The 25,805-nt window shown below is 38.0% G+C and overlaps 1 protein-coding gene across 5 annotated transcripts in view; it reads left to right on the top strand.

Annotated features, from left to right (window-relative positions):
- The window catches only part of CNTN3 (contactin 3), a 579,340-nt gene that overhangs the window by 293,899 nt on the left and 259,636 nt on the right, over positions 1-25,805 (top strand). For all 5 annotated transcript variants that reach the window (XM_070359490.1, XM_070359491.1, XM_070359489.1 and 2 more), the window contains one exon: positions 20,767-20,893. In XM_070359490.1, coding sequence (XP_070215591.1) covers positions 20,767-20,893 — 127 coding nt within the window. The remainder of the gene's footprint in view (positions 1-20,766; positions 20,894-25,805) is intronic.

Genomic DNA, 25,805 nt, shown 5'->3' on the forward strand with positions numbered 1-25,805 from the left:
AGATTAAATCATTTTTTTAAATTGTTGGTATTATAATTGAGGCTAAAATGTGTGATCACTGGGCATGAGCCTTGGCTTCCTTTACAGTATAGATTTAATAATGGACAGCATGTACAAAGAAAATACACAGGTTTGGGCTGCATTTGCACATCATAAACTCTGCGTGTTTTAAGGCCGATAGTTTGTGTGCAAATACAAAACAAATTGAGCTTATTGGCAAGCATCTTAGAGTGCCCTTGATCATAGGTTCCATCCTGTTCTTTGTCATCTTAACATGAAAACTTTCTGCACTAGTCTTTCATCCAAATAGTGATTAAGGAAAGTTTTGGAAACAGATTACACATTCCAAGTTCTCTTTGAGATAATTGAGGAATATTGTTCAATTGGTTTAATAACTGCCACCCTTGAAATCATTGAGAAAATGAGTTTGTGGCATTGGATGTGGTGCTTCTAGTAAACTGTTGCCATTAACGCAAATAGCTGTCATTTTTCTGTGTGTATAATATGATGTTATATCATTGATACTGGTGAGATGGAGACGTCACTGATCTGTGCTTATAAATCTTCACGTCCTCCATGATTTCACCGGTAAAGTTATTTCAAATCATTCCCTCAGTTGCACCACCCTAAATCTTGAATTGATTTTCATTTGTACTATTTATATCTTGACAGTTTATCAGAGTATGCATGTGAAAATCAGGGAGAGGAAAAGCAAGCGTCATTGGTGTGTTTTCTTCCTGTAATCTTGATCTCCAAATAATGGATTTTTGTAAGCTTTGTGGTGACTAAGAAGGCTTTGGGGGGGGGGTGCTTAAAAAATAATGTATGTTGGAAATGCTGTTAGAGTTCAACAAGCACATAAGGTTAAATAAAACCCACAATTTTATTTAGCTCTTAAAATAGCTATTGTCTCAAAAGTTTCTGTTGATTAGTTCACTGACTCCTGTGAATAAAGTGCTCATTCAAACCAATTTAATTGACTATTGCCTAAATGGTAAGCAGTCTTAAAGTACTCATCACATGAAAGTGTTTTTAAGTACCCCTGTGCAAATTATGTCTTCTATGAATTGTATTAGCAGAGCTAAATGGTCTGGACTCCTGGGATGTGAGGGTGCATTCTTAAGTATTAGCTCATGAATAATGTTGAACTTTGAGTATAAGACAGTCACACGTGTATATATACATTTATACAAACCACAACAAAAGGAATCTTGATTCTAGTCAATAACACATTTTTTTTTTCTTTTGCAAATACGCCTGTAAGCAAAGAGAAGGCAGGGTTTATGCTGTGATACTAAATTATACTTCCTCTTCATTGTCCTTTTTTCTCACCTTATCTCTACTCCCACTTCAGTATATGTTTACATGGACAGCTCTTGCCTTTATTGTCTCTCATCTCAACTATTGCCCTGGCCTTGCTCCTCCTCTCTGTGCCCGCTTCTCCTTCCTTTCTGCAGTGCATCTCATACGTTGCAACTAGACTTCTCTTTTTGTGCAGCCATCCTGCAGGCATTCACGGAGTGTCTGCTCTGTGTGAGGCATTGCGATAAGTGCTTTGGAGGAGTTCAAGATGAGTCAGTCAGGTTGCATTCTGTCTGAGAGTGAAAGAAGGCACATGCAGACAATGAGAGGAGAAAAAATGCTAGGATTTTTGTTTTTCAGTCACTCAGTCATGTCCGACTCTTTGCGACCCCATGGACTGCAGCATGCCAGGCCTCCCTGTCTCCTTCACCATCTCCAGAGCTTGCTCAAACCCATGTCCATTGAATCAGTGATGCCATCCAACCATCTGGTCCTCTGTTGTCCCCTTCTCCTCCTGCCTTCAATCTTTCCCAGCATCAGGGTCTTTTCTAACGAGTCGTTGTCTTTTTGCATCAGGTGGCCAGTGTTGGAGCTTTAGTTTCAGTATCAGTCCTTCTAATGAATATTCAGGATTGATTTCCTTTAGGATTGACTGGTTTGATCTTGCAGTCCAAGGGACTCTCAAGAGTCTTCTCCAACACTGCAGTTCAAAGCATCAGTTCTTTGGCGTTCAGCCTTCTTTATGGTCCAAAACTCACATTCATACATGACTACTGGAAAAACCATAGTTTTGACTATATGGACCTTTGTCGGCAAAGTAACATCTCTGCTTTTTAATATGCTGTCTAGGTTCAACATAACTGTTCTTCCAAGAAGCAAGCATCATTTAATTTTGTGGCTGTAGATTTAGGATCCTATTTAAGAAAAGTGAGCTTCCCTGGTTTTTCAGACGGTAAAGAATCTGCCTGCATTTCAGGAGACCTGGGTTCGGTCTTTGGGTTGGGAAGACCTTCTGGAGAAGGGAATGGCTACCTACTCCAGTATTCTTGCCTGGAGAATTCCATGGACAGCGGAGCTTGGTAGACTACAGTTCACTGGGTTGTGAAGACATGACTGTTGAAATGAATGGACAGAAAGTGTTGCCCTAGAGAGACTGGGCTGCTGAAAGGAAAATGGTGCCTGTGACATAGAGCCACTTTGAATTCAAAAAGTGTGAGGCTTAATTGGTATTAGCTTGCTTAGAATTGCCTTGATGGGCCAGCTGGCTGAGGGATCACATTGCTGTTCCTAATAAAATTCTAGGCCTGGCCTCTGTGTTTATCTCCTTTGCTTTCCCTCTTGAGGACTGTGAAGTGCTTTCCTGGAATAGACTGTGGACACACACCAGTGTGTATTGCTTCAAGTGACTGCTGATTCATCCCGCGCGTTGCTGAGTGTTGGGAGTCGGGTTCTTGAGTGTGCCGTATGTATCCTCTATACTGAGCCTGTGCCGTCTTGCTCATCAGTATATGAGCCTGACTGGAAATGCCCACCAGTGTGGAAATCAGCCGTTTCCTCACAAATGTCAGTTGTCAGTGCCTCTGAGCTTACCTAAAAATTATGACCGTCGCTGCTTGGCTGTCCTCAGTGCTCAGCACTGTGCAGGGTATTTTACTACATGTTTCTGTAATTCTCACATCATTTTGTTGATTTGTGACTGTGCTGGGTGTTCATTGCTGCATGCACGCAACCTCTAGCTGCGGCAAGCAGAGGTTACTCTTTACTTATGGTGTGCAGGCTCTCATTGCGGTGGCTTCTCTTGTGGTGGCGCACTGGCTGTAGGACCCATGGACTTCGGTAGGTGTGGTACATGGGCTCAGTGGTTGTGGCACTTGGAGTTAGTTGCTCCATGACAGGTGGCATCTTACTGGACCAGGGATTGAACCCCTGACTTCTGCATTGGCAGGCAGATCCCATACCACTAAGCCATCAATGAAGCCTTCTCATATACTTCCTGTCTTTCGTTTTAGCTCAGTTTGAAAACTTCTTTTTCTTTTGCTTAATATATCATTTGGATCCCATGGTAGTGAAAAAGCCTGACAGGCATCCCATGGGGATCCTTTCCTCCACTTCATCTTTTCCAGTGACACCCTCGCCCCAGTACCCTCGCTGTTTGCATACATGCATAGCTTGGTCATCAGAAAATGTCCATGCAGAGGGACCGTTTTTTCATCCATATTACTTTCGAAGGAAAATTCTCACCCAAAAACCTGCTGCATATTTTAATTGGGGAAGTGGCACAGCTGCTTGTTCCGTTTTGCCAGTGAAGCCTAAGGTACCCTGTCTATACTTCCTCCTCACCAAAGATCATAGAGATCCAATTTATCTTCACTTTTGCACGTCGCTTTCTTTGAACAGCAGTCCTCACTTTAAGTTTGAGACAGTGTCAAGAGACAGAACTCTGTGAGTAGATACGCAGCACTGTGCGCTTAGTTGCTCAGTCATGCCTGACCCCCTGCCGCCCCATGGACTGTAGCCCGCCAGGCTTCTCTGTCCTTGGAATTCTCCAGGCAAGAATACTAGAGTGAGTTGCCATTCCCTTCTCCAGGAGATCTTCCCGACCTAGGGGTCAAACCTGGGTCTCCTGCACTTCAGGCAGATTCTGTACCATCTGAGCCACCAGGCAATGCATGCAGCACTGGATGTTATTTTACAAAAAACATTTTTAAATTTAAAATTATTTAATGAGAATAGTATGTGGTAGGGAGCAATTGAATTATGGATACATCTTTACATGTATAAGTATCTGTGTGTATAATTTGAAGAAACTATAGGAGAAGATAGACATTTTATCTCTTTTTTTTTTTTTGATATAGCTTTCCATAAACTTAAAGCACTATAACATTATTGAACAACTTTTGGAGGTTTTATTTGCCAACTGTGGAGGTTTAGCTGTTTTTGTGTGGTTGGTAATTGTCCAGTGATTGCCAGTTTTCTTTTGTTTTTTTACAGAAGGGTAACTAACAATGCCCACAAGGAACACCACATTTATTTCTTTGAAGGTTGTCAGTGAAAATGAGAAGGCAAATGACATTTGGAAATGGCTGAAATGTTAGAATTTATTTGTCCCTCAGTAGATAAATATAATTGTTCAACATCCTTTTTTATTTATTATTTCTTTTATCTTTCAAGTGAATGGCATAATTGGAGCCTGAAATAACTGCTATTGCATTACCAAAGCAGTTGTGCAGTTGTGCATCACTGTGACACTTCTACTTGTAAAATTCCATGTTAGAAGGTTAAGATTAAAGTATTGCTGTTAATAAAATGTTTGTTCAATGTTCCATTCATTTTGAAAACCATCTGTTGAATGTGAAACACTGCTTTTTGGTCAGACTGTGTTTTGGGCATTTATTGTGTATAAAGGAAGAAAACAACAAACTTGATCTTGGCAAAAAAGGGAAAGACAAAAAAATCTACTGTATCCCTACTAGATTTACCAATGCAAATGTGCTTCCTCTTCCAACTGCTGCCTGGCAGCTGAGGAATTAAGCTCTTATCTTAGTAGGTAAGAGTCACCTGTTAGGTTTACTTATTTATAAGATTGCTGGAGACAAAGGTAATGTTCCCACCTGTCACTTAAACAGGAGGCAATTTGTTCCTTTTAACTAAAAGAACAGTTTAAAAAAAAAAGAAAGAAAGGAGGGCTTTCTCAGGTAGATCTGATGCCCGGCTTGTATTGAGTGACCTTGGGAGACTATTTCAAGGAAGAGTGGCTTTTTTCTTGGACTTACTATATAGTCACTGAGAACCCCATCATCTGTGGTCAAGAAAGAAAATTCAAGGGATGGTGTGAGATGGTGTGGTGGCTCATGAATTCACATTCTCTGAACCCATGACTTAATTCACTTTTTTTTTTCTTTTTAAACTTGAGAGTGGAATTTGTAAGCTGCTATTTTGAGTGGCTCTGATGACTAACTCAATTAATTCCAAGCATGTGAACTTTATTTGCTCCTCTGATCCTACAAGCAAGGAGGTGTGGTGAAGGATACTGTTGGCTGGACTTAAGGCATCCAGGTGGTGCTGGGATTGGTTGCTACCATTGTGACATTGATTGCTACTGCCTATGGACATGGGATTCCCCGGTGGCTCAGATGGTAAGGTATCTGCCCGCAATGAAGGAGACCTGGGCTCGGTTCCTGGGTTGGGAAGATCCCTGGAGAAGGAAATGGCAACCCACTCCAGTACTCTTGCCTAGAAAATTCCATGGATGGAGGAGCCTGGTGGGCTACAGTCCACGGGGTCACAAAGAGTCGGAAATGACTAAGGGACTTCACTTTCACTTTCGTGGACATGGGGCATTGATAAATTTCAACAGTTGTTTAGAGAATACATGAATACTGGGAACAGAATGTCCCTGTTCTTCAATATACGTCTCTTGTTCTAAGAATATGCCCACTCAAAGGGCAGTCTCATGTGCCACCCAGGTAGGTTTAAAGAAGGATGGCAGTTTTGTGTTTTTATGTGTTTTGTGTGCATTTTTATTCTAGCATTAAGTTTTTATAGCAGGACTCCTGGAATTTTAGTCTACACCTAAGACTTGCATAACTACATGTTCTTTCACAGGATTTTAGTGATTTTAATACGCTTTGACTTTTTGACTCTATAGGAAAACAGCTTTTCATTCTGACCTCATGAGTATGTGTGTGTGCACACACTCACACATGATATTTAAACTCAAACATATGTATAAGAAATATAGAAAAGCAGTCACATGCAGAGCATAATTATGTAGGTAATTATGAAATATTGGATGTTGAACAATGTGATGCATGGGTTTCTGAGTGCCCATCTATCTTTTAGTTAAGAAATAATATTTACTACAGCATATTCAGTGCCATGCAAGCCTTTTTTATGTGCTTGATAACACAGCAAAGTAAAATGAGGATCCTCAGTGCTGTGGCAATAATTTCTATTATGGGAGAAGAGAGAAGATACACCTCCTGCTAACAGCAATATAAGAGAATCCCGTGTTTTTTTCCTGCTTCATGGGGTTTTTGAATGCTCTTTGCTGTTACCTTGTTGAGTTTTCCATTGACACTTCATTGGTGGGTAATTATTTGAAGACAGAGTGGAAAGTAAATACTTGTTGGAGAATTGTCTCTCAGTGAGAACTGATGGCATGCATGTCTTGACGATTCCATATTTCAAAACTTTTTGAAGCAGTCACCCTCCACAGGCACCTTTTTTCTTGGCATAATACTTGCAATTATTTGCTCAAACCAGGTAAGTGAACACAGGTGCCAGTGTTCACAACCATCATGAAAATAAGGAAAATCACATCCTATTTTTTGTGTCATGTAGATATGAGACTCTAGTGAATGAAGTCATTTATTAGGCTGCCTTCTCATAAACTACTAGTCCTCAACCAGAGATAATTAAACATTTGACATGAGGGTTAGGCAAAAAAATGCAGTAACAATACCATTTATGATACTGCTGCTTGCTGTATTAAAATTTTTTTGCTTATCTCTGCATCAAAAGCCCTGTAATATTGGTATCATTCCTGTAGAGCAGTAGAGAATTCAGGGACTCTGAGAGCTAAAATGACTTCCTAAACCTAGATAGAAGTATTATAAAATAAATCTTTTTTCTCACAAGGCAAAGTCACTGTTCTGCTAACAGACGTAGCTTTTCCTAAAGCCGTGGTCAGCATACTCTTTAATAGAATGTTCAGATAGGATGTATTTTGGGCTTTGCAGTCCATATGGTCTCTGTCATGACTACCCATCTCTGCCGCTGTAAAACGAAAGCAGCCACAGATAGTACCTGGCTGTGTTCCAGTGACACTTTATTTATGGACACTGAAATTTGAATTTCATATATTTTTCATGTGACATGGAATATTATATTTTTGATTCACAGGTCATAACATAACAGATGCTGTTGAATTTGACCAATGGGCCATAGTTTCCTGATCCCAGTTCTAAAGCATAAATACATGTCTTTTTCAGATCATTTTTTAATCAAGCACTTATCATGCTATCATGGGCAAGGTATTTTGCTGTATGCTCTAAGGGAATAAAGGAGAAGGAAGTGGCAACCCACTCCAGTACTCTTGCCTGGAGAATCCCATAGATGGAGGAGCCTGGTGGGCTACAGTCCATGGGGTCGCAAAGAGTCGGACACGGCTGAGCAACTTCACTTTCTAAGGGAATAAAAAGGCAGTCGGTTGAGGAAAAAGAAGGAAACCTTCATGGAAATTACTAAAATATAGATGCTTTGGGAGAGGTATAATCCAGTAGATTCCATTGAATTTCTGATAAAGTGGAGTTAATTTTGGCTGGACTATCAAAATAATACTCTGTGTCTTGAAGGACAGACTGGGGAAACATTCCAGACAGAAGAATGGCATAAATCAATTAAGGATAACTTATTTAGTAAACACAGTTATTCTGCATATAATTATAGATGACATTCTTACTGACAGCCCTGCCTGTAGGACTGCCTTCAGGGGAAGCTGAGAATGTGCTCTGTCTCTGTGACAGTGCCCAGACAAGGAGGGCCAAGAGACAGACAAGACCTACTATTGCTAGACCTATGATTTTTTTAAAGGTGAATTTTGAATTTATACCTAATACATTTCGATTTTTAAATGAGGTCAAACTAAAGATTCCAAATATATATGGTGGGTCACATCATACAAGCTCCATATAATTAGAGAATCACAGATTTGCTGAACTCCAGAAAGACAGTCTAGCTCGGGTTCTATCTGAAAAGCAAACATGACTTCCTAAGTTAAACTCAAATTCTGAGGTAAAGAGAAATGTGGAGCATGTTCAGGCATTCAACAAGTGACTGATAGAAATCCTAACATTCCATCCTAACCTTAGAAGATTTAGACTAAAGTACATCAAGACTGTATATTGTCACCCTGCTTATTTAACTTATATGCAGAGTACTTCGTGACAAACACTGGGCTGGATGAAGCACAGGCTAGAATCAAGATTGCCAGGAGAAATATCAATAACCTCACATCTGCAGATGACACCACCCTTATGGCAGAAAGCGAAGAATGAAAGAGCCTCTTGATGAGGGTGAAAAAGGAGAGTGAAAAAGTTGACTTAAAACTCAACATTCAGAAAACTAAGATCATGGCATCTGGTACCATCACTTCATGGCAAATAAATGAGGAAATAGTGGAAACAGTGACATACTTTATTTTGGGGGCTCCAACATCACTGTAGGTGGTGACTGCAGCCATGAAATTAAAAGACACTTGCTCCTTGAAAGAAAAGTTATGACCAACCTGGACAGCATATTAAAAAGCAGAGACATTACTTTACCAACAAAGGTCCATCTAGTCAAGGCTATGGTTTTTCCAGTATTCATATATGGATGTGAGAGTTGGACTATCAAGAAAGCTGAGTGCTGAAGAATTGATGCTTTTGAGCTGTGGTATTGGAGAAGACTCTTGAGAGTCCCTTGGACTGCAAGAAGATCCAACCATTCCATCCTAAAGAAAGTCAACCCTGAATATTTATTGGAAGGACTGATGCTGAAGCTGAAACTCCAATACTTTGGCCACCTGATGTGAATAACTGACTCATTGGAAAAGACCCTAATGCTGGGAAAGATTGAAGGTGGGAGGAGAAGGGGATGACAGAGGACGAGATGGTTGGATGGCATCACTGAATCAATGGACATGACTGAGTAAACTCCGGAAGTTGGCGATGGACAGGGAGGCCTGGTGTGCTGTAGTCCATGGGGTCACAAAGAGTCAGACATGACTGAGGGACTCAACTGAACTGAACTGAAAAATTTAGCCTGAAGATTTAGACTAAGGGCTGATTATGTGTTAAGGAAATTTGTGATTTACGTGTGTCACAGATACAGGTATCATTGTATCACAGATCTGGGGTTGTTTTGCAAAGAGATCCATCCCATGGAATGGTCAAAGTTGTGCAGATGCTAATGTTTTGAAATCCTCTTGAAACCCGTCTTCAAAATAACATTAAGCATAAAAAACTTCCTTAGGTATCTGGGTAATAAACAGCCCACCAAAAGCTCAAGATTCTGGTGGCTATTCAAACAAGTCATTAAAATTCAGAAATGGGACTTTGCTTCAGCACTCAGAGTTTATAAACGAGATTACTAATAAAGTGTTGTTGCTTTTAAAGTGCTTTTCATGTGTGGCTTTAGGAAAACAACTCCTGTGTAGTATTTGTATTCTCAGTACTGCAAAGGAGCGTGTGTAACGTAGATGGCCAAGATCCTACAAATTGCCCAAACAGAAATAGCCACCCAATAATAGTGAATGCTTCTACTATAAGAAAGGGAAAGATACAAGCAACTGAATGAAGAGTTCCAGAGAATAAAAAGGAGAGATAAGAAGCCCTTCTTAAATGAACAGTGCAAAGAAGTAGAGGAAAACAATAGAATGGGAAAGATTAGAGATCTCTTCAAGAAAGTTAGAGATGCTAAGGGAATATTTCATGTAAGGATGGGCACGATAAAGGCCAAAAACGATAAGGACCTAACAGAAGTAGAGAAAATTAAAGAGGTGGCAAGAATACATAGAACTATACAAAAAATGTCTTAATAAGCTGGATAAGCACGATGGTGTGATCATTCACCTAGAGCCTGGAGTGTGAAGTTGAGTGGGCCTTAAGAAGCATTACTCTGAACAAAGCTAGTGGAGGTGATGGAATTCTAGCTGAGCTATTTAAAATCCTAAAAGATGATGTCATTAAAGTGCTGTACTCATTATGTTGGAAATGTGGAAAACTCAGCAGTGGGCACAGGACTGGAAAAAGTCAGTTTTCATTCCAATCCCAAAGAAAGGCAATGCCAAAGAATCTTCAAAGTACTGGACAGTTGTTCTCATTTCACATGCTAGCAAGATTATGCTCAAAATCCTTCAATTTAGGCTTCAGCAGGATGTGAACCAGGAATTTCCAGGTGTACAAACTGCATTTAGAAAAGGCAGAGGAACCAGGGATCAAACTGCCAACATTCGTTGGATCATGGAGAAAGCAAGAGAATTCCACAGAAACATCTACTTCTGCTTCATTGACTGCATTTAAGCCTTTGACTGTGTGGATTATAACAAACTATGGAAAATTCTTCAAGAGATGGGAATACCAGACTACCTTACCTGTCTTGGGAGAAACCTGAATGAGGGTCAAGAAGTAACAGAATTCGATATAAAACAGTTGACTGGTTCCAAATTGGAAAAGGAGTGCAATGATCTGTTATATTGTCACCCTACTTACTTAACTTCTATGTAGGGTATACATCCGAAGTGCTGGGCTGGATGAATTACAAGTTGGAATCAAGAATGCTGGGAGAAATATCAACAACTTCAGATATGCAGGTGATGATACCAATCTAATGGCAGAAAGTGAAAAGGAACTAAAGAGCCCCTTTATGAAGGTGAAAGAGAAGAGTGAAAAAGGTAGTTTGGAACTCAACATAACAAAAAAACCTAAGATCGTGGCATATGGTCCTATCACTTTATGGCAAATAGAAGGAAAAAAAGTGGAAGCAGTGATAGATTTTCTTTCCTTGGGCTCCAGAATCACTGCGGACGGTGACTGTAGCCATGAAATTTAAGACACTTGACCCTTGAAAGGAAAGTTATGACATTATACAGAGCAAAGTAAGTCAGAAAGAAAAATACCATTACAGTATATTAATGCATATATATGGAATTTAAAAAGATGGTAACGATGACCCTGTATGCGAGGCAGCAAGACAGACACAGATGTAAAGAACAGACTGTTGGACTCTGGATGAAGACGAGGGTGGGATGATTTGAGAGAATAGCATTGAAACATGTATATTAACATATGTGAAATAGATCGCCAGTCCAGGTTTGATGCATGAGGCAGGGTGCTCAGGGCTGGTGCACTGGGATGACCCTGAGGGATGGGATGGGGAAGGAGGTGGGAGGAGTGTCAGGATGGGGAACATATGAGCACCCATGGCTGATTCATGTGAATGTATTGCAAAACCACCACAATATTGTAGAGTAATTAGCCTCCAATTAAAATAAAAAGAAAAAAAGTTATGACAAACCTAGACAGTATATTAAAAAGCAGAGACATCATTTTGCTAACAAAGGTCTATATAGTTAAGTTGTTACATATGGATGTGAGAGTTGGACCATGAAGAAGGCTAAGTGCCAAAGAATTAATGCTTTTATACTGTGGTGCTAGAGAAGACTCAAGAATTCCTTGCCTGCAACCAGATCAAACCAGTCAAACCTAAAGAAATCAACCCTTAAAAGACTGATGCTAAAGCTGAAGCTCCAGTACTTTGGCCACCTGATGAGAAGAGCTGACTCACTGAGAAAGACCTTGATGATGGTAAAGATTGAGGACAGGAGCAGAAGGATGTGGCAGAGGATGAAATGGTTAGATAGCATCACCATCACGACTCAATGGACATGAATTTGAGCAAACTTTGGGAAGTAGTGGAGGACAGAGGAGCCTGGCGTGCTGTAGTTCATGAGTTCTCAAAGAGTCAGAGTTGACTTTGTGACTGAACAACTACTGTAAAAACATAGTGACGGTATTTTTAAGAGTCACAGATGTAATCATTCAATTAGCTTATGGGAATAAGCTCCTGTTTTCACAAAGTGAATCATTTTTCAGTTAGATATACATATTCCAGTTGGAGATAGAATATTTGCTTATACATTTATCTTGAGAATGGCTATATTCTTTCATTTGATCCTCTATTAACATTTTGTAAGTTAAAGCCGTTTGCAATGAAGCGTAAACACACACATTTCCTTTCAAATACTAATTTATCAAATTATCCAATGTATACAATATGATAGGGATGCTTAGGGGGTAAATATATATATGTTGAATATAGTTATTGTCTTCTAAAAGTTTAAAGACTGGTGATGGAGGAGTTATGAGTGAAAAATAAGTGAAGGTAATGTGTAGTACACTAGGGAAATTGTGATGAATAAAACATGGAAAAATTGTTCTAATAATTCGCAATGGGAAAAGATTGCTACTAAATGGTTACATGGAGGAAGAATTAATGAAATAATTTAGTGAGTTTCTTTAGACTTCCTAAATGACTGTAGCTTCTCATGTTGTTTTTTAGTCACTAAGTTATGTCTGACTTTGTGACCCTGTGGACTGTAGCCCACCAGGCCCCACTGTCCCTGGGATTTCCCAGACAAGAATTCTGGAGCGGGTTGCCATTTCCTTCTCTGTGTTATCTTTCCAGGGTCAAACCCACATCTCCTGCATTGGCACAGGAGGCACATTCTTTACCATTGATCCACCTGGGTAGCCTGTGACTTCTCATGTATATCAGCAAGATGTTCTTCAGGATGGTGGTACCAAAATTCTAGAGAGATGTAACTCATCCTTACTAGCCCTTAGGTTTATTATTTATAATCTGTATCAATATTAACAATAGCAGTAATGTTCAAATGAGTACTGTTTTTTATTCAGTATTCAATATTCACTTAGAATTAGGTGACTTGGTGGATATAAAATGTCTAGAGTAGGGCCTGATCCTCAATGTTTATTTTTTTCTTTGTTAACTTTTGAGACTGTGCATGTGTTTATATGAAGTATTTATGATGAGGGATTTTTCTCCATATTATACAGAACGAAGGAGCTATGTTTTTCAGAGTAAAATTTGTTTCCTTCCTTTGACTACCGGCAGGACACAATACTGTTTTTTCTCCCCAAGCCTACAGATGTAGTGATTTCACAGATTTGGAGAAGGCTCACTTGTCACCACTACATCTTGGGACCACAGAAACTTTTTCCATGTTGAATGTGGTTTGTTCTTTTCCTTCATTGCCACGATTCTTAAGTGAAGGAAATGAAAGAAATACCTTGCAATCATTACAATTTTACTCCCCTCCCCGAAAATAGTAATCTTGGACTCTGGGGATAGAAAGTATGCTTCTAGACCATGGATTGTCAAATTAGGGGTAGAAAATGAAATAGAATAAAATAGAAAAAACTGTTATGATTCTGCATGCAGTAAGAATTAGTACTATTTCAAGAAACTTTTTAATCAGTTGTGTATGTGATTATATACACATGCACACTGTATCTACAATAAATCACGATGGAAAGTGAATCTAAGTTGTAGGTCAAATGAAAAATAATTTGAAAAATTATTTAATTATTCATGTTTCTGCAACTCTGAGACTCACCCAAGAAGACCCCAGAGTTCCAGATACAGTTTTGGGAGTGGTTGTTCATTGTCTTACTTTCTTTGATCTCTATACCTACCCGATAACCCAGTTTAATTCCCCACTAATGGTCTAGAAATATAAAAGCAAGTCCCTGTTTGGGAAAAGAAGTGGGAAGAGGGAACTAGATTGTATCTCATATACTCAGATATTTACAGACACCGTTCCCGCTTCTGCTTGCTGATGTGCAGGCAAGAAAAGAATATCCTCCCTTCGACTTTATGAGATTACAGCTGCAAAAATACTACAAAATGCAATCACTGGTTCATATTACTTCTTAATAGCTTCTCCATTATAACCATTTTATAACAGGGAATTTTTTATTGTATAATTATTTTTTCATAGAAACAATAGCCTTCAACTAGAGTTTGATATGAAACATCCTTATTAAAATACACAGAGAATCATGCCTGAGCCCCAGAGAGCCTTGACCCAATCTCTTTGGTAAAGAATAGAAACCACAAATACAACCAACTCTATTAAACTCTCCAAGAGAAGTTTACTAAAGAAATGTGTGTGTTTTTTTTTTAATTTGATTAATGAAATAATGAAGTCTTTTCAGTTCAACATGGTTGGAGAGAACCTTGTGAATTTGCATACTTCAAAGATATTCAGTGGAAGTTGGTATAATAGAAAGCGGGGATATAAGTGTTGTTTTTTTTTTTTTTTCCATTTTGAATAAATGAGCCGTGAATTGTGTACTCCTGAGTGTACTGTACACATTCCACACTGTATCTTTCAATAGCATTATAAGATATTTATTATGTTGAGTTGCTATTAAGCCATCTATCAAGAAAGGTATAATTATGGACTGGGTATTATGGAACTATGTCAGAGATATTCAAAAGCACTAGAACTCACATTCATAAGACAATAACGTATTTAAATAAAGAAAGGGACAGTATTATGAAAACATTTTAATCTACTTCAACCTATCTCCTCTATGTTTGTTTTGTTCCCAATACATTATTTCTTGTCATAGGACTGTACATTGTTTAAACATCTTTCAAATGTAAAGAATATTCGACAAATCAGAAATACAGCAATTGGATTAAAAGCATCAAGATAAAATATCATATTCTCTCAGAAATATACCCAAGTTCTCTAATATTACTCAGCTATATTATATATTGAGTGTTAATCCATCCAGTGAAATAGATGGTATCTTACATCAAAATCTGTGATTGGTTTACTGAAGTGCCAAAATCCAGATATTTAACCTTAAACATGACTGTTATGTACATAAATGTGTCTGGATATGAACCTTATTACTTTTTTTTTTACAAGCAGGTTGCAGTGAGAGGAAAAATGCAATTTTTGGCTAAAAAACTTTTTCCTGCATTGAAAGGTATCTGCCACTTTATGGAAGAACATTCATTTATGTGAACATTTATTTCTAGTACTTGTAAAGCTCAAACAGCTGCTTTCAGTTCTAATTCTCTAACTATTGAGCACTGCTTCCCTTGCAGTTTTTCCATTTGGGGTATGAATGAAGCATGAACTAAAGATTGAGCAAAACATGTAGTAAGCTGTTAACTTACAATTTAAAGAATTTTTTATCAGTTTCTCTGTCATGCTGTACTACACCAAATATATGTCATGCTCCAACATTTTTCCTTTTAACCTAATTGCTTGATAGCATTTCCAATATGGAAAATGGATGAATTGGCTATTCTTCATAAGCATTGGCCTTTCTCATCTAAAGCATGCTGTATTGTCTCCCCCCCTTTTTTTAGTGTCTGGTTGACAGTAAATTCAGCTGCAGGTGATAACAATGCATTAAAGGTTTATTTTCCCAACACATAATGTTTAGAGTTAATATAGTTCTTATTGATTCAAGAGCTCAAGGATGTGAGGGCTCTTTTCTAGAAGATCCTAGTGGATTTTCCTCTACCTCTTATGGCTTAGCTGGAAAAGAATCTGCCTACAATGTCGGATACCTGGGTTCGATCCCTGGATTGGGAAGATCCCCTGGAGAAGGGAAAGGCTACCCACTCCAGTATTCTGGCCTAGAGAATTCCATGGACTGTATAGTCCATGGGGTCTCAAAGAGTGGATACGACTGAGCAACTTTCACTGCACTTGTTACTGGTTGAATTGTATCGCCTGAATATTTGTATGTTGAAGCTGTAATCCTTAGGACCTCAGAAAGTGACCTTATTTGGACACAGGGTCATTGTAGATATCATTTTTGAAGATGAGATCATCAGGGCAGACCCTAATCCATTATGACTGTATCCTTATTAAGGGGGGTTAGAATTCAGGCATAAAGACGCACACAGAGGGAAGATGTGGTAAAGAGACACAGGGAGAAGGTGGCCACCTGCAAGCCAAGGAGATGGGCCTGGAACTCATCTTAGGGCCCTCTGAAGAATTCAGCCCTGCCCATACCTTGATTTCAAAGTCCTAGTCTCCAGACTGTGAGATGAGTTAAGTTCTGCTTCTTAAACATCCCAGTTTGTGGTACTCTGTTACGGCAGACCTGGCAAACTAATGAACCCCTTTGCAGTTGTTCCTGGTCTCATAGTTAATCCCCGCTGTCTGCCCTGCTCCCCAGAGTCAGAAACTGCAGAGGTCTGGAAAGGCAACATAACTGGTGCTTTTCATATCTCAGGTGAAAGGCGGGTTCTGTTGGCAGGGAAAACAGTTCCGGAAGAACTGTTGAGTCGACAGCAGACAGTATCTGCCACAGCTGGTTTTTCATGTGGTGCACATGTCTGGCATTCAGATATTTGTTAAAGAAATTATTGAAATGTTTGGCCTTTCCTGACTTTGGAAGAATATTAATGAAATTGTATTTCAATCATTTCTTGCCTTTTTTTCTAGCATTTTCTAGCTGTAAGGCACCAATGCCAAAATCAGTGGTGATGTCCCACGGCTACAAAGTGTTTCTCTCCATCTCAAATGTCCTTCCCTGTGGAATAATAGGGCTTGTTTTATAGATCTCGTATCATTGGTGGCATATATTTTTCTTCTTTCTCTGACTTGCACTAGACATCCTTCTGTTTAGGTTGGGTATCTCTTTTAAGTACATTGAAAATTCCTTTCTAGATCCACTGTCTCTTAAATTCTTTCTTAGATAGCACTACCATCCTAGCTCCCTTTTGGATTGACCATTTCCTCCTGTATTGTGCCGTGTAGCTATGGTGCAAGTCTGCCAGGGGAAATGGGGAATATGCTTTCCTTTTCTGTGTGAATTTCAGGAGTAACATTACAGTCTTTTAGGATTTTCATTTCTTCTAGTAAAAGTAATGCAACTGCCTGCAATCCTTTGTCTGTTTCTCTCTGTCATTCTTCATAAAAATTGTACAGAGTATGACCATTAGAATTGATTTGCCACAGTTTGATCTTTTAGTGACATTACCTTAGGAGCTCATAATGCTTGTACTTACATTCAAAGGCAGTTATTCCTTATAGCCTCTGGGTGTTTGGGGGAAAGAAAAAAAAAACCACCTCAGGATTGGATTTTTCGACTTATTAGTCCCATTCGGAAATGTTATATGCCCTTTATTTTAGGTTGTAAACTTAAAATGGAGCTTAGGAGCCAGGCCAACATACCAAAAAAAAAAAAAAATGCCCTGTCACAGAAAGTAAAGTTTAGCATCAATCTAAATGTTACATTGAATCCCTTTACTTAGGCATGAAACCCTCTTCTGTTTTCAGTCAAACTGCTTTCTGCTGGTTACATGTAAATAGTCAAGGTTTTGTCCTTTGGAGGATCAAAATTAGCTTTGAAGAAACTGTTGGATAATTTCCTTTAGGTTAGTGAAGACCTCAGAAATTTTTTTCCTTTTAAGCTTATATTGCTAGCAGGAGACTAGAATATTATAACCCAGCATCTCTCATCACCGATTTCATTCCGGGGAAACAAGATTGAGAGGCCTTTGTCTCTCATGTAAAGCATGAACCAGCCTGTCATGTTTGATTATTATTTGCACTTACATTTTAGGAGTCGTTGGAGACTCGGGAATGGCTGCTGGTGGTCTGAAATGCCTTTAGGAGCCTTAAATTTCAGAAGTGCCTGGTGTGTGCCTCAGAGGCTGTTAACTCTAGTGTGTCATCAGGAAATGTTATGTGCTCAATTGCTCAGTCATGTCCAACTCTGCGACCCCATGGACTGTAACCTGCCAGGCTCTTCTGTCCATGAGATTTCCCAGGCAAGACTACTGGAGTGGGTTGCCATTTCCTTCTCCAGCAGATCTTCCCGACCCAATGATCAAACCCATGTCTCCTGCCTTGCAGACAGGTTCTTTACCACTAGCACCACCTGGGAACACCATCATCAGGAAATACTGAAGTTGACAAAGCAAGTTGATGGTTAGTTTTCACCTTTGACTCTATTTAGAACAGTGTAGTTTAATGGAAAGAGAAACAAACCAAGAATATGACCATTGGGCTGTGATCCCAGGTTTCTCAGCCAAAAACTGTGTTACCGTGGTTGATTATTTAACCTCTTTGGGTCTCATTTCTTCTGGGGAGGCTGAACAACTATAAGGTGAGAATATAAGCTCTGGAATTAAAACCTTAACTTTGTCATTCACCAGCTGTAAAATAATATCTGTCTTACATTGAGTTATTACGAGAATTTCTTCATCTTAATCACCTGTTCAGCAGATATTGAATAGCTGCCATGCTCTAGGAGTTGGAGAAGCAGCAATGAATTCGATACAAAATAAATGGCAAGCACTTATACAAATGTGTCTAATATTTATAGATAGTGAGATACACAGCTGATGTCTGTGACTGGTGGAAGTGAGGGGTGAGTCATGACATAGTTGGGGGAGGGGCAGTCTTATTTAAGCTGAGAAGATGACATTTATGCTCTGTTCTGAATGACAAAAGGAAATGAGAACACAAGAATAAGAAGGAAGGTCAACCCAAAATTCAGCGTGTCTCAGAGCCAAAGACAAGGATGATGGTGCAGCTGGACCTCAGAAAGTAGGCAGTGGGGCAAATGCAGCCTGGGAATAAGGGAGAAAAGGCTTGTGGATGGCTGAGTACAGTGCCTGGCTCATAAATGTTAGCAAATTAGCTGTTATCACCCCTCTTTCAAAAGGGTCTCAGAAAGAAATGCTTCTAATTATTTAATACTGTCGCCTTAAATTAATAGCAGTCTCTGGAGAAGAATTAGAACATCATTTGGGAATTTGACTTTTACTAAATTATGATGAATGTTTGTGTTTTCATTGTGGTCACTTGTAGGAAAATTTTTTTAAAAAACACCTCTATTTATCAATCTTTAGCAGTATGTCCTTTTTGGTTATCTTTTTAAATATAGCAGTGTGTATGTATCAATCCCAAACTCCTAATCTATTCTTACCCTTCTTCACCCTAGTGACTGTAAGTTGATTCTCTAAACACACCTGTCTTTTTCATTGAAATCACCCTTTTTATCTATACCCAATTTTCCTTTTGTTGGTTTGCTTCCCCAATTTACCTGTTGGTTTCAAGCATACACTATTATGTTAATATATTATTGCTGTCAAGCCCTGCAAACATCAGTTGGTCAGGACAGCACTGCTATACCATCTCCTAAATGAGTAAAATATATGCCACTCAAAATATTCAGAAGCCATTGCACTAGAAAAAACACTGAAAAAAATCTATTTTTTTTTTGTAAATACAGGCAGACATTGTAACAGACAGAAATATATTCAAATTTCTAAGACAGTAAATATTATTAATGATACACTTTTTTTTTTTTTTTACTTTTATGCAATAAACTGAGGGGGGAAATTCAAGAAAATGACAGCATTGGCTCTTTTTAATTAAGAGCTGTTTCTTTAGTACCTGTTTCAAAATCCCTTTCTTCTGGAGATTGTCCAAAGGGAAAGTAAGACTTTTTTCCCCCTTGTGACATTTTCCCCTTATATGTAAATAAAAACCAGGGACTTCTGAGGACAGTCCACGACTTTCTTAAATCATTGTGGGCCATAGTAGGGGTTAACTGTGTGGTGATGTTTCAGTGAAGAGTGCTCAGATTCAGCCAAAGCTTGGCGTTTGACTGCACAGTCTCCAGACTGCCGTTTCTATCATCAACTGCACATTCTGAAAAGCTGTGTGTACTTGCATGTTTCATAAACCCACTTTTAGACTCAACCCTTCTCTTCTGTACATTGGGAATAATTACAGGACTTACCTCCTAAAGCGTGGTGAAAGTTACAGAACAGATGTGGACACGTAGAGTTCACATGGTGGCTTTCATTGTGGCTTTTTCATCATTTCAATAATTATTTTCAGTAGTGTGTTATTTTACTATTCCTGTTAATATGGGAAATTTTTTGTTAATGTTATAATGCTATTACTACTTAGGTAGCCTAAATTGTTTCTAGGCTTTTTGAATGCTTTTCTATTTAATTTTCTTTGTTATCTCTTCAGAGGTTCTCTTTGTCTCCTAGTCTGGTTATTTATTTTTTCCTGCAGTTTTACTGAGCATTTCAAAATAGGAGTAAGGGGTTTGGTTGTGTTTATATTTTTTCCTGTGAATGTGTTTGTTTTCAGAATGCTCTGCCAATGATTATACAATTGCAGTGGCATAAGCTGTTAGTGATGGCATTATTTCTTTCCTTTTTAAGTTCATCATACAAAGACACAGGTTTCTAGTTGTGTATATGTGGAAATTCTCAGGAAGTTCAAGTTCTCTTAACCAAAGTAAAAGCACTTTTTAAAGGACACTTGTTCAGTGTTGTATCCTTCTCTTCAATTTGCTAGTAATCAAATGGAAATCCTACCAAATATTGAGCGTTTTGAGGTTGGAATGCAAAATGACATTGTCAACACTCAGATTTGCATTCGTGGCAAGTATTATGAGAAAGACAATACTCAGGGATTCAAGTGATTTTGAATACAGCTTTAGTTTTGTAAAGAGGCTTATGACAGAAAGACTTCCTAGACCAGGTAATTCACCAATGATAATTTAGGTAGAATTTATATTATAAAAATGATTAGTACAGCCTTATTTATTCTTTTAAGTAATCTTATTAATATGGCAGTGGTTTTGATAGTGATTTTCATTTTCTTAGAAGTGTTACTAGGTTGCAAGGACAGCTTCAGTGATGCCTTGTCAACAAAGCAGTGCCTGCAGAGCATCTTTGTGGATAAGGGAAGAAGCGGTGTCTGCTTCCCTTTTTTAAAAAACAGCACTAGAGACACTGGTTGGTTGCTTTTCTTCTTTGATTCTAGAGTGCAGCTGGTACAGTACCTTTTACTTATTATGATTATTTTTTGGATGTCTTCTACCCATATAGGTGAGCTGCTCTTACAGGGCCCAGTGTTTGTCAAAGAACCCAGCAACAGCATTTTTCCTGTTGGCTCAGAGGATAAAAAAATAACTTTAAATTGTGAAGCACGAGGCAACCCTTCACCTCATTACAGGTACAGTGGAAAAAGTTTGAAAATCCATATTAAAAAAAAAAAGCAATTTGGCAACTGTGAACTTATTTTTTTTGCTTCAGTATACTTATGCTATCAGTAAGTTATAATACATGAAGCTTTATTCAACAGTCATACCTAAACTTTGGGTCCATATTTTGTATATTTGATTGATTGTTTACTTTACAGTAAGAATTCTTGATTAAAGAAAACATGATAGAGTCTCTTAAATAAGCAATGTCTTTTCATTTGATTTGTGGTAGAAATTAATGTATAAACTTGGATTTACATGTAGTTTTGGGGAACACATCCATTGTAGGAATGAAATTAAATATGTTGTAAAAGTATGTAGCAATCACAGTTTTAGAAAAAAGTAACCGCATCTATCCTTCTTCCTTTATTATTTTACTGAGTATGTGTTAGAAGGTTCATACAGTGTAGAAGAATAAACTACGTTCCTACTAAAGTCATACTAACTGTTCTTGAAGAGAAAATAAATTTTATTGTATTTTTTTCATGTGAAAGTATACATTTTTCAAATAATATAAATAATAACCTGTTCACTAGAAACCTTCCAGCAACACAGAAAGGTATAAGGAAAAACAGAAAAAAAATACAAAACAAAACTGAACTCCCATCACCTTAAGATAAAAATATAATATTTGGTGAGATGATGATAGTTTATTTGGATGTGATGGGTATATACTTTATTAAATAATACAGGATTAACGATTTTTACTTTTAGGGTTCTCAGGGGACCCACATTAATGAAGAGATGAATTATTTATAAACAGGATATGCTGCTTTTATTTAAATGGTTATGAGAAAGTGCCCGAGGCACCTTGAAAACAGCATGCTCTTTTGAGTACTGCAAGCGTTTGTCTCAAACTCCCTGTTTACAGTCAACTTCGCTTGGCAAAACCTTTTCTATAACCTGAAGGACAAGCAGACTTCAGCCTTTATTAATGAAATTCTTAGTGTTTTGAGTAGTGATGTAGATCTTATTGAACTCCTATTGTTCTCTTAACCCATGTTGATAATAGTAGCCAACAATCATTGTTAACTTGGGTCAAGCTTAGGTTAGAAGGTAGACCTTTGTATTTTTGCATTTGCAAGTAAAAGTCAGTTTCTGTCAGCAGGACTCAACAGCGTATATATTGAGCACCTGTTGAGTATTTTCAACACAATAATTGTAATGATCCTGGTTACTGGTCAGAATTGGCTGAGGTGATAGAAGATTTTCTTCTCTGCCTTTTCCTTAACCTATAGAAATAAGAAAAGTTGTCAACATGATTTAAAATCAAACAAAAAACTATTTTATGAGCTTGGTCAGTTAATCAGACACCGTACCTGCAACAGGTGGAAATATTTTCTTCTTTGGAGGGAAGATGAACAGATCCACTTAATTAGGACATTGTCCTGGAAACATTTTCACCAGCGTTTTTGTAGGACATTCTAACACTTTCTAAATGCATCTGTTTGTTTCTCCCTGAAATGGAAGATTATCCTTTTAGATATGACTGTAAATATTTTAAAGAATCCATGTGAATGACTGATGCGTGGGCTGGTTTTTTTTTTTTTGGTTGTCAGTAAAATTATTTCCTGGCATTTTATCTTATGAATAATTTGGTGATGAATCTGTTCAGTTGAAAACTTGTCAAGATATAAGATATAGTCACGTAGGATTTTATTTCTAAATGAACAGATTAATTATGTTGGTAAAGTAATCAAACAGCAAGAAGTCTTGAGCTTAGAGATTCAGAAATATCTTTTTGTTGTGTTTATTTATTTATCAGGTACTTATTTTAATGCCAGTGTATTACAATTAGAGTAAATACAATTAAAGTACCAAGTGTTTTCAAAATGCTATTGTATAGACATGATATATGTGTTTAAATAAACTGATAACATGTATAAAATATTGACAAAGTTCTGTCATTTGCACAGTACTTTTTATGTTTTATTGTATGTCCTGAGACTATATGTTGCATGTAGAAACAAATCTGTACCTGAAAATAGGAGATGTGTGACTGAAATTAATTAATCAGTTTTAAGTTTGATAAATGAAGAAATTTTACATGCTAGGTATTGTTTTAAAATATTTGGTTTATAGGCAAATAGAAAACACTTTCATTATAACTCTAAAGATACTCTGAAGTTAAAACTTCTGACCAGTATAAAATTTCACATTAGAGTTACTAGAAATTGAGACCTAGAAAAAGCATGAGGAAACCTCCTTTCCCTGTGAAAATATTAGGCTTTTCTATAATAAGCAATGATTCCATATTACCATGTTATCTGAATCAGTAATTATGCTGATGAGTAGATGGGATTATAGACTACAGTGGGCTGTAATTATACCTCATCTACTTCAGTTCAGTCGCTCAGTCATGTCCGCCTCTTTGCTTAGACAACACCTTCACTTATGGCCTGATTTTTCTCCTAGTTTTTGATTTTAATAGTCAACCAAGTAATATCCTGCATTATTCCTTTACCTGTTCCAGAAGAAAATACACTTGCTGGTTCTTATTTTCTGCTATCCTTTAAAAATTATGAATAAATAGTGCAAATAGGTAATGACTTTAAAAGTGAAAGACAGTGTTAGTTGCTCAGTCGTGTCCAACTCTTTGCCATCCTATGGACTCTAGCCTACCAGGCTCCTCTGTCCATCAAATTCTCCAAGCAGGAATACTGGAGTGGGTAGCCATTTCATTCTCCAGGGGATCTTCCCAGTCTAGGGATTGAACCCGAGTCTTCTGAATTGCAGGCAGATTCTTTACCATCTGAGCCATCTAACATGGGCATTTTTTTTTTTTACATTAATTTAGAGAAAGGATATGTTTTTGTAAGTATTTATAAATACAAGCACATAGATAAGAAAGAGAAAAGGGAGGGAGGGAGGAAAGAATGAGGGAAGGGAAGAAGGGAGGGTAAAAGAAAGATATCAAGGAGGAAATTAACAGTTCATGTGAAAATGTAAATTAAAAGCAACCCAAACACATTCTCTAAGACTCAGAGTAAAGTCTAAGAGTCTTGTAAAGGAATATCCTTTTGAAAGCCCAGATCCTGTCTTGTAGACTGAAGCAAACTTTTCTGATGAGAGATCTTGTGTTTGTTATTATCCCACTGGGTAAAAAGAACTCTTAATTGGCCATATTAGAAATCTAAAAGTTCAGAAATTCTCAAGAGAAATTACTCATCTTAGGGTTTAATTGAGAATTTTATTCTTTCTTTTGCCTCTTCCCACTTGAGCCCCAAAGCCTATGTTTAAAGGTTAATTAGTATTCAGTCTGGTTGTAATTGCTGATGATGCTGAAAGAGGTTGCCCTGAGGAAGTATTAATAACATTTTTTAAATGGGAAGGATTTTCTCTGACTTCTCATAGGGTTAAATTTGCCCATCATTTGCTAAGATGAAAGACCCCAAATAAGAAGTTCCCTGGTCACTTCAACTAATGCCATTCAGCATTACAAGGCACATATTGGACTGACCAGGGTTTAATATGGAAATGTCAGTGGGGACCAGGCAAGTAACAAACTAGAAGAGGCGGCCCTTAATAACATGTAGACACATCGAATCATGATGAGAGACTGGCCCACATTTAGCCAGAAGTCCATCCAGTGGTCATGATTGCTTCTGAGCACTGGCCAGTTGTTATCATCCAGGAACCCTGGTCCACTACTACAAAACCTTTTCAAGAGATGTTTAAAACTGAGAAATTTTCTTTTTTTGATTCTCTGTATTTCTAATGTTGACTCTCACTTTTTAAACATAGTAAAGGCCAAAGATGATAAGCCTTAAATGTGAATGTGGGCCATGTGGGTTTTGTGTTTACAACATTTAGTCTGGCTCAAGACTTAACAGGCTGTGCCATCCAGTATGGTAGCCAGTAGCCAAATGTGTCCATGTATGTTTAAATCAGTTCAACCAAGAATTCAGTTCCTCAGTCATAGCAGCCTCGTTTCCAGTGCTCAGTAGCCACACGTAGCTAATAGCTACTGTATTGGACACACAAATGGACATTTCTGTGCTTGCAGAAAGTTCTGTTGGACAGCAGTGCTCTACTTTGATCCTTGTTGGATCCACAGCTTTTCTATAAATGTTCTGTTTTATTCTCAGCACAAGGAAGCAACCAGAATATAATTCTCTTCTAGCTTTATATAATAAGTAAACAATTTTAATGAAGTACAGGGGAGGACTCTTGGATATACACATTGTAAGGACTACATAGCACTGCAAAATGCAGATTTTCAGGCGGTAGTTTCTCCCTTTTAAGTAGCATTTGCTGTAATGGAGTTAGCTCTCATGTGTTTAATTTATTGGAATTCTACTAAGTGCATCCAGTATAAGAAAGAAAAAATAATAATAATGGACTAATTTCTGGCCATCATTTATCCAGGGAGTAAATGTAAGGTGTTTACTTGTTATCTAAAAACACACATCCTTGCAGACACACAAATGTAACACTGTACATGGGACCACATACAGTTTATAGGGTAGAGCATCCATAGCCTATGTATTATATATAGGATGTGATACATTATATTAATACAATATGACTATATTTAGTATATCTTTGATTATATGCAGTTTGTCCCTTTATTCTTCTAAAGTCTCTTGGTCCTAAGGAGATACAGTGCATTCTGCCAGGTTACTAGGCTCAATTCTCTGTTTATCCTCAAGCTCAACTTCCCTTGGCATCCCGACTTCTCTAGCTGATAAGCTGTGGTCCCCAAACCCACAGTCACTTTTACTAAGAGCAGTGAAATGTTTACATGATTGAAATGATTGCAAACACTAAGTACAAAGAATTTCTGTGGTGCCTGATGGCAAGTAGAGGTAGGCATTTTAAACTGGACTAAGCTACCATCTCTCGCATGAAGCCTTCTCGATACCCTCAGAGCTGGGTTCCGTG

The sequence above is a fragment of the Bos mutus genome, chromosome 22 (assembly GCF_027580195.1).
Source record: "Bos mutus isolate GX-2022 chromosome 22, NWIPB_WYAK_1.1, whole genome shotgun sequence".
In the NCBI taxonomy this organism is placed as follows: Eukaryota; Metazoa; Chordata; class Mammalia; order Artiodactyla; family Bovidae; genus Bos; species Bos mutus.